Source organism: Hesperophylax consimilis, chromosome 4, assembly GCF_061612785.1.
Source record: "Hesperophylax consimilis isolate HC1 chromosome 4, BYU_Hcon_1.0, whole genome shotgun sequence".
In the NCBI taxonomy this organism is placed as follows: domain Eukaryota; kingdom Metazoa; phylum Arthropoda; class Insecta; order Trichoptera; family Limnephilidae; genus Hesperophylax; species Hesperophylax consimilis.
The window spans coordinates 29,919,595-29,932,832 of record NC_142839.1 but is presented as its reverse complement, the minus strand read 5'-3'; the positions used below and the strand labels follow the sequence as shown (position 1 = coordinate 29,932,832).

Below are 13,238 nucleotides of genomic sequence, written 5' to 3'. Positions count from 1 at the left end.
ACGCGCACCCACATTACGTCGAATCTGGAGTTTTCCAGACTCAATAGTCGTACACAGTTGACGTCAGCTCGACTATAGAGGCAGACTCCTCCTTTGAGTCGGAACTTGCTTGCAAGGGTAAAGCCCGGGCATTCCAGATAGGAGGAGTCTGGTGGCTCGGCTATCTGAGTTTCGGATAGGAAAAGAAGGTTGGGACGTTGGGACAAAAGATGGTGATAAACAGAATTTAAATTAGTGTGCAGACCGCGAATGTTGGCAAAATTTACCAACAGTTTTGGCCCGCACCGGGGACGCCTGCTACTCGCCGCTGTAATGATGTTAAGTTTTTTTTTATGTATATTCATGATTTTAATTTTTTTTTTTTTAAGGGTGTGAAGTGAAAGGAAGGTATGGAATGGAAAGGTATGAGGGGTGGGTAGGAATATGGGCTGTCCAATACAGGCTGTCCAGGAGTGATGAGCGTTTGGTTCCAGCCCACTCACTGCGGTGCTAGGCGATAGGCTGGGAGAGTCCGGCTGGAGAGGGCATCCAATGCGCCCCAAACGCTGCTGCTGGGTCCCCTCCGGTCACGAACCGGCACAACAGCAGTGGCAGGGTTTTTTCACTCGCTGATGGGGCAGCCCACCCTTAGTCGTGAGCCTGAGGGTCGGGCCCCTGTACTATCGAGCGGCCCGGACAGCGGTAACCGGTTGTAAAGGGTCTCCCTCAACCAGCATCTCCCAACCGGCCCGCCACGCAGAAGGTGGGCCGACGCACCCGCCACCAAGACCTGGGCAAACCTTAACCCATGAACCCGGGCACCCCTGCTAAGTCACCAAACGTAACGAACCACTTGGGGTGACGTGTGGCAGAGGTGTTGGTCATCCAATAAATGGTTCCCAGGGCGGCGGTACCCATTCCCGCCTACCAAATTGATATAATTCATATTCTTGGTAACTCATTATATAATTTATATTCTTGGTAACTCATGTAATACACGATAGAATATATTCTAGGTAACTCATTTAATATACGATACAATATATTCTAGGTAACTCATGTAATATACGATAGAATATATTCTAGGTAACTCATTTAATATACGATAGAATATATATTATATAAATTTGAACACGAACACGGTTGACATTTTTCACACTAGAATGGGTCGTTTCTCCGTCTCGTTCTTGAGTTCAACAGCTAGGCTGTGAAACGATTTGCCAGCCTCCTGTGTTTCCTCTCTCATACACAATATGGTTCTCTTTAAGATATGTTTACTCCTTCCTCTCCTCAAAAAGACCCTTTCACACTGCATCCCCAAAGATGAACTAGGCCCAAATGACACTGGCCGAGGTGTAGAATCCAGAATAATAATAATGGAGGTGCATATTGCGATATACAGAAAGCACGGGAAAATTCTGTTTTCATTCTTTCATTTTCCTAGGATTGTAAAGTAATAGGAACAGCTTGGCAGCTTTTTTCATACGAAACCTATTATTGGTTGTATTAACCTATTATTGGTTGTATTTTATATTACTCATACTGCTACACTTCATAAAATATTATAACTGTTGGTTTTCCAAATAAAACAAAAATAAAACTTAAATTTGGATTTTACAGTTTGGTTGGGGTATTTTCGCCACAAATTCAAATTTAAGTTTTGCATGAAAAGGGCCGCGCTGCCGTTCCTCGTAATTTGTAAGGTTTATTTCAAAGTCTTTTTATATCTTCCAATCCTTTTTCGTCCGATGTTTTGTGTTATTTGGAAGGCGAACCATCAGCAAATCAGATAAAATTTTAAGAACGTGGAAAAAAATATCAATTAATTTCATTTTTAGATAAGGTAAAATATTTTAAATAAACGTAAATGTGAGTGAGTTTCAAAGTTCGTTTATTAAATTAATTTCATATAATGTTTTTCTATGGTCGGTAGCAACGTGTATTTTTAAAGAAAACACTGAAGAAAATAAATAATAAATTATGTATCGATTTCAGAGAAGAATTAATAAGCGTAGGCGTAGTTGTGGGCAGAGTAGGGAGAGTAGGTCAAGGGAGAAGAGTAGGCGAGGGGAGCTCCATGGGCGGCGTAGGCCAGGGGACTAACATTGGCGGCGTAGGCCAAGGGATTAATCTGGTTGGTGTAGGCCAGAGGAGAGGCGTAGGCCAGGGGGTTCACTTGAGCAGTGTAGGCCAGGGGAGAGGAGTAAGCCAGGGGGTTCACAGCGCGGGCAACGGTGACGGCGGGGGCTGCGGCCACGACGGGAGCGGCAGCCACGAGGGGGGCAGCGTGCACCAAGGGGTCCTTGCGTACCACGGCGTTGAAGCCGTTGATGGGATCGGCAACGTAGTCCACGGTGCGGCGGGTGCCATCAGACTCCACCAGGGAGTACTGGCCCTGCACTACGTCTCCGTTGCGGGTCTCGTGCTGGCTCTTATTGTCCCCGGTGAGGGCATCAGCCACACCATAGGAGTAGCTGTACTGTGGGTGGGGGTCGTACTCCGCGGAGGCCAGGGGCAGGACTCCGGCATTGGCACAGGCCACCAGGGCGAACAGGACGACGAACTGGAAAGAAAGATACCACCATAGTATAGTCACTTACTTTATACAATCACTTACATTATGTCACAACACAATTCAGAGAAATTAGAGCGCACCTTGAATGCCATTGTGATGATTGCTGAACTTCAACTGATGCTGTCCAATACTGTGTGTCCACCTTTTATACTCGGACTGGCTCCTGCTATTGAATTTAAAAATCCTTCCCACCTCCTCACCGTGAGACACCCGAGCCGGAACTTATCGCCGAGGTATGAGTTGGTACCCGCCACCTACTTGCTCGCTAAACATTAACAGTATCCGACCACATCAACTTGTAGGCAAAATAACTAATGTGGTCAGAGACATGTGTCTTTTATCGTTCAATTTAATCAGAATTGTCGTGAAGACCACTCGGAAGTTCTTTTACTACGATGAGTGATTAACTTTCGCACTCGTAATTTTATCAATACAAATCTATTATTTTCTGTGATCTATTTCTGCTATTCAAAACAATGTTGCATAATATATTATACCCATGTCTACGATCTAAAATTCAATGCGTGAATAGAAATATGCAGTGACGGCTCGTGATTTTTGTGTGTACTAGAGTGCTAATATTACAAAAAATGGCTTTATGGATGTTTTTGCAGCTGAATCAGTGCACCGCACGGATTTCTTGAAAATCTTCTTACAAAAAATTGAATTTTCGAAATAAAATTAAAAATGGTTTTCCGCTACAACAACATTTGCAATGCCATAATTTGTAATATTAGCACTCTAGTACACCCTTTAGCATTATAAAAACAATGGTGTATAAATATGTCCAAAATAGTCAGACGTACAAATCCAGAAGTTTCCAGACTTATGCACGCGGCCCATACAAGAAGTAGCGTTTCGCTACAAATAATTATGATTCTCTTTTTATATTTATTTTATTATACTCTCGCACTTTGACTTGCGTGGTAGAGCGTTTAGCTCTTTGGCTCTGAATTCAAAGGTCGTGTGAAATTTTTTTTTCTGCAAAAACATTGCGCAGAATATTAATTTGCACCTCATTCCAGACGGGGAGATACTCTCAGTATAACCCCGGTCAACAATTCATCCTCACCATTCAGAATACAAACGTTGCATGACATACCTTTAGCAAAAAATTGAAGAAAATCGAAAGATTAATTCGTCATTGTATTAATCGTTTACTTAACGCGATGCAACGTCTTAATAAAAGTGACAAATTACCTTTTGACTGACAGCACCTTTTTGAGAGCATTTTTGCCTCCTTTCATAGAAGGCAGCCCTCCAGATAAAATCCGTCTTCAGATGAAATTAATTTATATTAATGATACATTTTGCAAGGAGAGTTACTCGTATTAGCTCTACTAATTGCGAAAGGCTGTTAATTTTTTACTGTTTATTTATATAAAATCTGTTTTAATCCTGAAATAACACGTAGTTTATGTCATCCACAATAGAAATTTTCATTGCTCGTAAAACAATAAACTAAACACTCCCGTCTCCCATATATCAATTACATCAAATAACGCGGTCTAACAGGATAATTATGTCAGTCCTGGTTGTGTTACACAGTCATTAACAACTTCATTGACAGTCCTGCCATTGTTATCACTATTAAATTCCATGTGCTGACTAGGAACACAAGACAAAATGTAACATTTTTCTGCAATACATACACAACCAACTATCAGATACACTCACAAACCAATAGGATACATGATCTGGGCAACAAGTTTGGGGGTACTGTTGATATATTTACTTACTCCATCTTATATGTAGTATTACTCTAGTTTCTATGTATTTATTATTTTTCTATTTATTTTATGTTACTGTTACGTGCTTTACTAATATTGTTTTATATTCAGTTTTCCCTAAAAAAAATTGTGTATAATTTTCGATAGCGCACTTGTATTCGTATAATCCATATAAAAGCCCGGCTGGGCGTAAAACCAAATAAAATATAACACAAAGAGGGGTTACAATGGAACTCTCCTTATATGGGTATAGAATCCAAAACAAGGCGATGGAACTTAGTGCAAATTCACTGAATTCCAAGGATAGTTGATTTTTTTTATCATATTTTTATATTTCTTAAAAACATCGTGTTATTTAACGAAAATTACAAGTCCTGAAAAAAAAATTAACTAGCGGTTTCATTGTTCATTTAATTTGTATCGATATAGAGCATCCTTGCAAAGCTTTAGATATCCGCAACATGAATCACTATTGCTCCAGCTGAACAATGGTAAGCAATGTAGGCATACCTCGAGTCGAGTCCGATGGCCAGCGGCCACGGACAAACAGACAACATCAGCAAGAGGTCGACCTTCCAATGCCGCCGCTCGGGTGTGGTCCCGTCTTGCGTACAAACTGCTCTTGTTTGTACTCGATCTACCATTATTTCATTACGTTACATTAAGTACCTGCGTACTGTGTGCCTACTGCCTACCATCGGTGAATCAACCGAGAAGGTTCTAGATAAGTACTGTTGATAGGTGATACGAGTAAGTACCGTGCTGGTACTAGATATTGTGAATGTACGTACTTGTATTTTAAATTTTGCTTTACTATTTTTGCGTTGTCTGACATTTAGCGAGCAACTTTTTAATCGCATTCGATAATAATTTATTCAACTTAACCAATCGTTTTGAAACGCCTTTGATCTTCTGATTTGTATAAATAGAATATTTTTGAGATAAAACAAGGTTTTATATTAACTGTTATGTTGTTTTACAATCTGAATCCTCTATTCTGTAAAATATTTATAAAAATATGAATCAATTTTAATTATGCTTGAAAGCAGTTAAGATATATTTTCGAATGTTTAGTAGTAACTTAAATGATTTAGTTAAATATCTTTCTTACCCAAAAACACATCTTCGACTTTTGTCTTTGTCAACTAAGTATTTTGGCAAAACGCTCATTTTTCTTGTTTGCACCCATTTCGGAAATGGATTAGATTCGATATACTTATTTTTATAATTTAAAATAAAACATCTTTCATAAAATTGGTGTTTGCGAAGATATTGTTTTATTTTAAATTATAATATAACGTCACAAGTTATCCGCTTTTATTGCTCTTTTATCTCTAATATTTATCGGAATTGGCGTTTTAGTAGTGGGTGCCTGTTTCGATTACATGAAACTTAAATGGGCCCTGCAAATATTTAGCCATTATTTAGGTACGTAATAAATAAATTTTCTGTAAAGGAAAAACAAGGACGTTTACAAAATATTCTGTAATGCATTTGATTAGGCAACGATTGCGCATATTTAACATAAATACGTTAAACGCGATTGCATCTTCCCGGTTGTATGTTTGTTCAATTTTCGCTTTCTAGAAACAAATAATAAATTATTCGTTTCACATAACGCCTGCTACGCAGATGTTGATTCTATGTCAATATGTACTTCGTTTTCTGATCTCGTTTTTATGTCATGAAATTCTAACTAGTTTAGCAAGTCGCTGCTCCTTTGACTCTTTGTTGGGCGGAGCCACGCGGAAGACAGAAATAAAACATTTAGCTTGAAATATATTCATATCTTAAATGATAATGCTTGTTTTCAATCTTCGTGTGGTGGCGACAAATAAAACATCTGTTTATCTTTACATGGTTAATTTGGCAACCGGTTTTTATTGGCTTTTCAATAATATCCGTCACAGGTTTACCTGACAGGATTATTTACTTGTCCTGTTTTAAAGGCTCGCAATAAAAGTATAACAGACTGTTTGGTGTTTTATTTTTATACAAATTAAAATAGTGCGGAAAGATTTATACGAAAGCACTGTTCAGATATTTTAATAAAACTAAAATAAACCAAGCTTTTTGCTATTTTCCTGTCGATAAACTTTAAAAAGGCAAATAAAAGGACACGATACATGTTTCTAAAAAAGGCAAGTATTAATAATAATCATTATACTGTTTTATTGTATTAGTAAGTTTTGTACTGCCTCACTGTACAATGTACAATATAAACGTAGGTATACCTACACATAATAATAAAAGCCGATTCTAAAGGGCACTAGTATAATATTACTTGTTACCTTTGCGAAAGGTAGGTATTATTAACTTAATTGTAATTAGTTGTTTGTGGCAAACCTAAAGGCAGAACTACATTGTGGTTTTACCAACGATTTGTTTCATCAACCAACAAAGTGCAATCAACAAACATGTGAGGCATCCAAAGTAATTAAGATCTTTGTTATTTTAGGCACGTAAAACGGTTTTATATTGAGGAACACATTACGCAACAATGTCACTAAGAGAATCGGTAATCAAGGAGTATTTGGCCACAGCGTGAATGATTCAAACGCGATGCAGGAAGGTGGCAAAATAATGGCTTAAAGTAGGTTTGTGTGTTACGGTCAGGGCCGTATTTGGGATCTGTAAACCCAGTGGCTGAACCTGTGGTGCGTAGCGTTGGGTAGGACACGATTTCAGAAAGATCACACATGATTGAAAGAGCCAAAAAGGAGCTAAAATCTTATACAGACGAAGTAAAATTTTACCCAGAATTTTTTGTATCCTATCAGAGAACAAAATTTCCACAGTATATTTTCATTTTCCGTTAGGTGACTGGACAATTTACGTTTTCGTATGGGACATTTTTAGTGCATCTTGTATGAGTCAATCGTAATTAAATGGTTTTGGTACAACTCGGCTAGTAATTTATAAAATTTAAAATTTCGTTTAAGGCAGGTCTGGCCAACTCGCGGCCCTCGGCGCTTAACATGCGGCCCGCGGCAGCTTTACCGGTCATGTATGACGAATAATGTGTTTTAAAGAATCGGGTACTTCAGAATATAATACAATCACATTTAAACTATTAAAACCAATAACGTTTCTGTAATTACGTGAAAATCACGAAATGCATATATTCTGCTGGTTTATATTTCTCGCGCATAATTTCTCGCTCGATACGGTTAAACGTAACGTACTTTATAGTAAACGCGTTAAAAGATTGAGTTAATTTAATAATTTTATTACAATATTAAGACGAATTATTTGTTTGCGCCCGGACATACGCAATATGAATTTATAGTTTTTCCCGTATAAAAACTCAATTCTTTCAAGAGAGGCACCAAGGCATCCAATATTATCTTTTCGAAAGGCATACGAATACAAACCTGGATTGAAGCGGTGCATTTTTTTTTTCACACACAAACCTAGCTTCATTATGTATAAAATTTGGTGAAATAATTACTATATTTTCAGTTAATTATGAAACATTAGGAATAAACATTTTAAAAAAATTAATAGCAACAAAAAATCATAGTGAGTATTTGAAATGTGACGGGAAAGTGAGATAATATAAGTTTACCAGTCTCAAATCTCAATTGAAAGTCCAGTATTTTCGGTTTCATCGTTACAACAATCATCCAATATCGTCAAAGCAAGTTATTCGGTCGCATAACTTTAAGTCTATCGCGCCATACTTATAACTCGATATTTATATTAATATTTATTAAAATATTTAAAGCGAATTCTTTAGCTTTCGACGAGTGCACAGATATTTCTCACACTTTGTGAAGTGCCATTGTAAATTACTTGCAGTATTTATTCATGGTGTTAATGAATCGTTCCAGGTTACACAAAAATTTATGAAGTCACTAAAGCTTGAAAAATACTTCAAACGGTGAAGATGTTTTCCAAGCCATAAAAATATTTGTTAGATAACGGCTTACATTTATAGATGTTTTCCGGATTAACGATAGATGCAGTGATAGCGGCTGTTATTGGAAAAAATAAAGGTGTTGGAAAATTGATTGTAAATGAATTGGTTGCAAAAATGAACCAATCATGTAATATATACGTGATACGCTGTTTGATACATCAACCAAATTTATGCGTTCAAGTATTATTTATCAGCCAAGTCATGCACGTTATTATAAAAACAATTTAAGGCATACCTCACTGAATTAGATTCTGAAAATGGCGATATTATTAAATTTACCAATGTTAGATGGTTGAGTGTAATATTATATTGTCGAAAAATTTTCCGACAATTTTTTGGGTGTCGGGAAGAAATTGTGTATTTTATGACCAAGGAGAATGTTACAGATCCTGAATTACGAAACGAAGAGTGGTTGCAAGGCTTATGTTTCTTGGTATACATTACAGAAAAATTGAATCAGTTTAATTACCAATGCAAAAAAATTAAATTACCGAAATTTTCCATTGTTGAAAGAATAATTTTTCAAAATATTTTCTAAAACATATACTGGTAAATTATGAGAAAGCATTTGAGATGATCAGTTCTCCATTTGGTGTTGATGTTTCTAATGTTTCAGAAAACTTACAAATGGAATTTATCGACCTACAATGCAATATTGAACTAAAAAAATATAAATATATTTATATATATATATACATACGATTCCAAAAATAGAATTTTATAGTAAGTACATAACCAAAACAATATTTTCTTATATAAAATTTTTTCCCATAAAATTATTAGTGCCTAAAATGAAAAGTAATAAAAATAAAAATAAAGGGCGTCAATAACAGATTTAAATCTTGAAAATCAGTTAAGGCGAAGTTTAATACTAAATCACTATTTTCGATTAATATTTATAACGAATTGGTTTACATTATGAATACAAAAATTATGCTTTATATAAATTGAAGATTTTCCTATCGTTTCCCTTCAGTACAATACGAATAAAAAATTTAATTACTCAGTAAAAAATATAAATGTACACTACCAAATGAATATTTTTTCAATACACATATATGAACACATAAAAGAAACAACTTTAAAAAAAAAAAATACTATAGCTAAGATTATCTGTGACAGTTTCCCTCGATTAACCTTGATCAACTCTTTTCAAATTGTTTACAATCCGTTTGTAAAGCGATTTTAATGCATATTGCGTATATTCGTAACGATAAAAGGCATACCAAGAATATACACATTTTTGGCTTGCAGCTTCAACTTCAACTGTTGAAAGAGATGTGGAAAAATTGATTAAACTCAAATCTCGCGCTGAAAGAAATGGTCTTCGATAAATGGTTTTATTTATAATAATATTGTTTGATTTTAAATTATATTTTATTGTATTATAAAACTATTTTTCTACTGTTAAATCTATATACAAATACATTTTTGTTGGTTTAATGCGTGTGTTCTTTTCAAAACTAGTTGAAGTATTGTTTTTTTTTTTCACAATTACCGTGATTGCGCTTTCAGATTACCTTTCCATTAAAATTATTTATAAAACTTGAATGAAAATCAATAACTTTGAAAATCGTTCTAATAAAAAAATATTTTTGTATAATGTTTTTTTTCCCTTGGGAAAATTTTAGGTTGTCAATGTGGCCCGGGATGCACTTTGGGTTGGCCAGGCCTGGTTTACGGTGTAGCGACAAATGTTTAAAAGGAACTTTTAGTGATGATTTAAATTGGAGTATATCGTGTATTTGTTTAATGTTACATAGAAGGTTTTAATAGGAATGTAGTTAGGTCCTTTTTGAAATATTGTTTATTTACTTGTGGTGTAAGTTTTCTGTAAATCTTGTCGTGTGTTCATGTTTTGAGTGTTTTAGTGGGAACTTGTAAATATATATATGTAATCGTCAGAAGTTTCAGTTTTTTAAAGAGAGGTTTACAAGAAACCAGATAACCGGAATTTGTGATTTTTCAGACAAAATTTCAGAACTTGTGTTTTGTTTATGTTGATCGATTAACAAGTCTTGTTAACATGTTTATTAAAGTCGTCAACGTCTCCAGTGCTTTCAGATAACAAAGCGATGTCCTCAGCAAACATTGAACATTCGGTGCCAGCAATAATCGGATGCTTCTAAAGCATAATATGTAGTGCGGGCCCATAAGCTGCAGGCTACCCTGGTTACTCAGCCTTAATGTGTCGTGTGTATTAGTTGCATTTTACCTTACCACTGGAATGTGGAAACATGATTGGTTTAGTTGCGGAAGGTTATAAATTACTGTTTTAGAGGACAGACTGAGAAAAATGCTTACGGAGTTTTCTCCCAAGTAAGTAGTTTCTTCTTTAGTTATTGGTGAATTTTCCTTACTTTGGGGACTCCCAACAGTTCACTTCGCAAGTTCACGTATTATTTGGCTTGGTTTAATGTCATCTAACATCGATGTAGGTACTTCGAATAGTTAAATAATACTAAAAATTGGTTATTTATAAAGGGTAGAAACAATTGTAAAGAATGCCTCACATCATTAAAAGAAGCTTATTTGCTTTATTATTCATTTTTAAATACGTCTATTTGAATTTCATTTTGTTTTCGGTAATGAATGAATGCAATTCTTGGATGTGGAAATTAACCCACTTTTCGACATGCGATCGCGCTGAAACTCGTCAGACAGACTCGTTGTTGGTGACAATGCACTCTATCAACTATTACGAGTATATTATATCGGACATGCACGCATTTCTCTGAAATCAGATGACATTACAGCAGTCAATATACGAAATAAATGTCGGTCCTACCCAATTGGCATTTGGCGAGGTTGGTAGAGTTGTCGAGTAGTTCATGCTAGGAACAGTTCCTTGGTAGAAAGGTTCGATCCTCAGTAACGCCATTTTTTTTTCAATTTAAAAAATCATTAGAAAATTGATGTATTATAGTAAAAAAACATGATTTTTTTTAAACTTTATTAATATTTTAAATTTTTTTATTATCTATATTTCCATTCTTTCAACAAGTTAATTAACAAAACAGTAAATATAACAATTCGCCGGTGTTACATTTATATAATTGTAAACACATATCTCTACCATAATCCGGGCATGTGCACAGGGTGGTAATCGAAAAGCATGTGAAAACTTTTATGATGAATAAAGAAAAAAGTAATTTCAAGTATAATATTATTGTACCTACTTGTATAATACTATTTACATGGTACGTTCTGTTTCCCTCCGTACAAAAACTTATATTGTAATAAAGTGTATTATTATACTTGTATGACACTATTTACACGGTAGGTTCTGTTTCCCTTTGTACAAAAACTTATTGTGGATTTCTAACTTACCTGTATTTTAAAAATTCTTCTGCGCATGATGGTTTGATGAATAATTAGTATAATTCACGATACTTAAAAAAAAAATCGAAATAACTTCTCGTCGCTTTAACATGTGGAAATTACGATACTATATAAATATATAAATATCTCACTTTCAAAAAGGCGCTTGATGACTTCTTGATTAATGATTGTGACAGTGTTAATCACTTGTTTCTCATTCTCAGATAGTGAATAAACAACTATGTACAAGTAGGCATGTGTATATGTGTGTATGTATGTATGCATACATATATATGTGTATGTATGTATGTATACATATATATTTGTATATCTTTGTATGAATATGTATGCATCTATAAATATGAATAAGTGTGTGTGTGGATGTATGCGTGTACACGCGTATTTACGCGCTCATACATGCATGTACACTTACACAACCAGAAAAGAGAGTTATGTATTTGATCTTTTCCTGCATAATAGCATGTCTTAGACTTCTAAATTTTTTATTTTTTTGTTTTTGAATTATTTTTATTTCTTCTTTATTCTTTTTATTTTCCTTTTTTTTGTCTTCTGCTTTCTACTTTAACATTTTTATATTTTCTATTTCCATTATAATTCATTCTAATATAATCTTTCATACTTTAAACATGTATAAATATTTAATTCATATTTTAACACTAGACCTCACATACTAACTATATACCATTGGTCGCCACGAGACAGGCAGTCGCCTAGTGTGGTGATTTAATGTATCACATGTAAGAAAATGTATTATTGTATTATCATGTATTCTATAAATAAATAAATAAAATAAAGGTAGAAAATGGTTGCTATTTTTATTGTTCAAGAACAATAAAACATTCTGTACGAAAACAAGAAATGGTAAGTAATTAAAAGTCACGCATAAAGCGATCTACACTATAAATTTTCAACAGGATTCAGCTTTTCGCAAAGGTAGACCAGCTTTTTTATTATGCTCTATTTATGTTTAACTACGCGTTCGGTATACTGCTAAACCAATTTTACATGTTACGTACATTTTATGATAACTAAACGACAAAATAAGAGTTTATCTAAATCTGGTCACATTTCAACGGCCATGGAAGAACCATGAAAAATGCCTTGATCTATGGAACCATTAATTTATATTTCACACAGTTCTATTTAATTAAAGTTTAGAAGGTTTTTGTAAATTGAGACGTAAATGTCGAATATCTCGATTTTTTTTACGAATCACTTATTTTTTACATTAACTGCACCTGATGAAAATAATTTCCCTCTATGTCATATTTGAGGAAAGGAAGCTTAAGGAAAGATAAACATAAGACGAGAGGCTGGAGAGGTCAAAGAGTCACCGTCAACCGGCTTTTTCCAATCCGGTCCGTCACGCAATTGGTGGCAGATGCAGTCGCCGCCAAGACCTGGACAAACCTTAGGTTTAACCTCCCTCATAAAACCGAGCACCCCTGCTAAGTCACCTAATGTAGCGAACCACTTGGGGTGACCTATGGTAGAAGTGTTGGTTATCAAATGCATGGTTCAAAGGGCGACGGTACACTTACCCGCTTCCCAAATTGTAATTCTTTCAGAGAAATTAATTTGACGAACTTAAAACTAATAAAACTACATGAGTAGTTTATTTTGCGTTTTACCTGTATGTATGTAATTTCTAGATTTTTGCCTGTAACTTACCTAACTGAGTTTTTGTAAC

The 13,238-nt window shown here is 35.0% G+C and overlaps 1 protein-coding gene across 1 annotated transcript; it reads right to left on the bottom strand.

Annotated features, from left to right (window-relative positions):
- Positions 1–1,853: 1,853 nt before the first annotated feature.
- LOC149424511 (pupal cuticle protein Edg-84A-like) lies at positions 1,854–2,766 on the bottom strand. Its single transcript, XM_089631392.1, has 2 exons — positions 2,635–2,766; positions 1,854–2,542 (listed from the first exon to the last, which is right to left on the bottom strand). The coding sequence occupies exons 1-2, from the start codon at positions 2,644–2,646 to the stop codon at positions 1,982–1,984; spliced, it is 573 nt and encodes a 190-aa protein (XP_089487518.1). The 5' UTR covers positions 2,647–2,766; the 3' UTR covers positions 1,854–1,981.
- Positions 2,767–13,238: the final 10,472 nt, after the last annotated feature.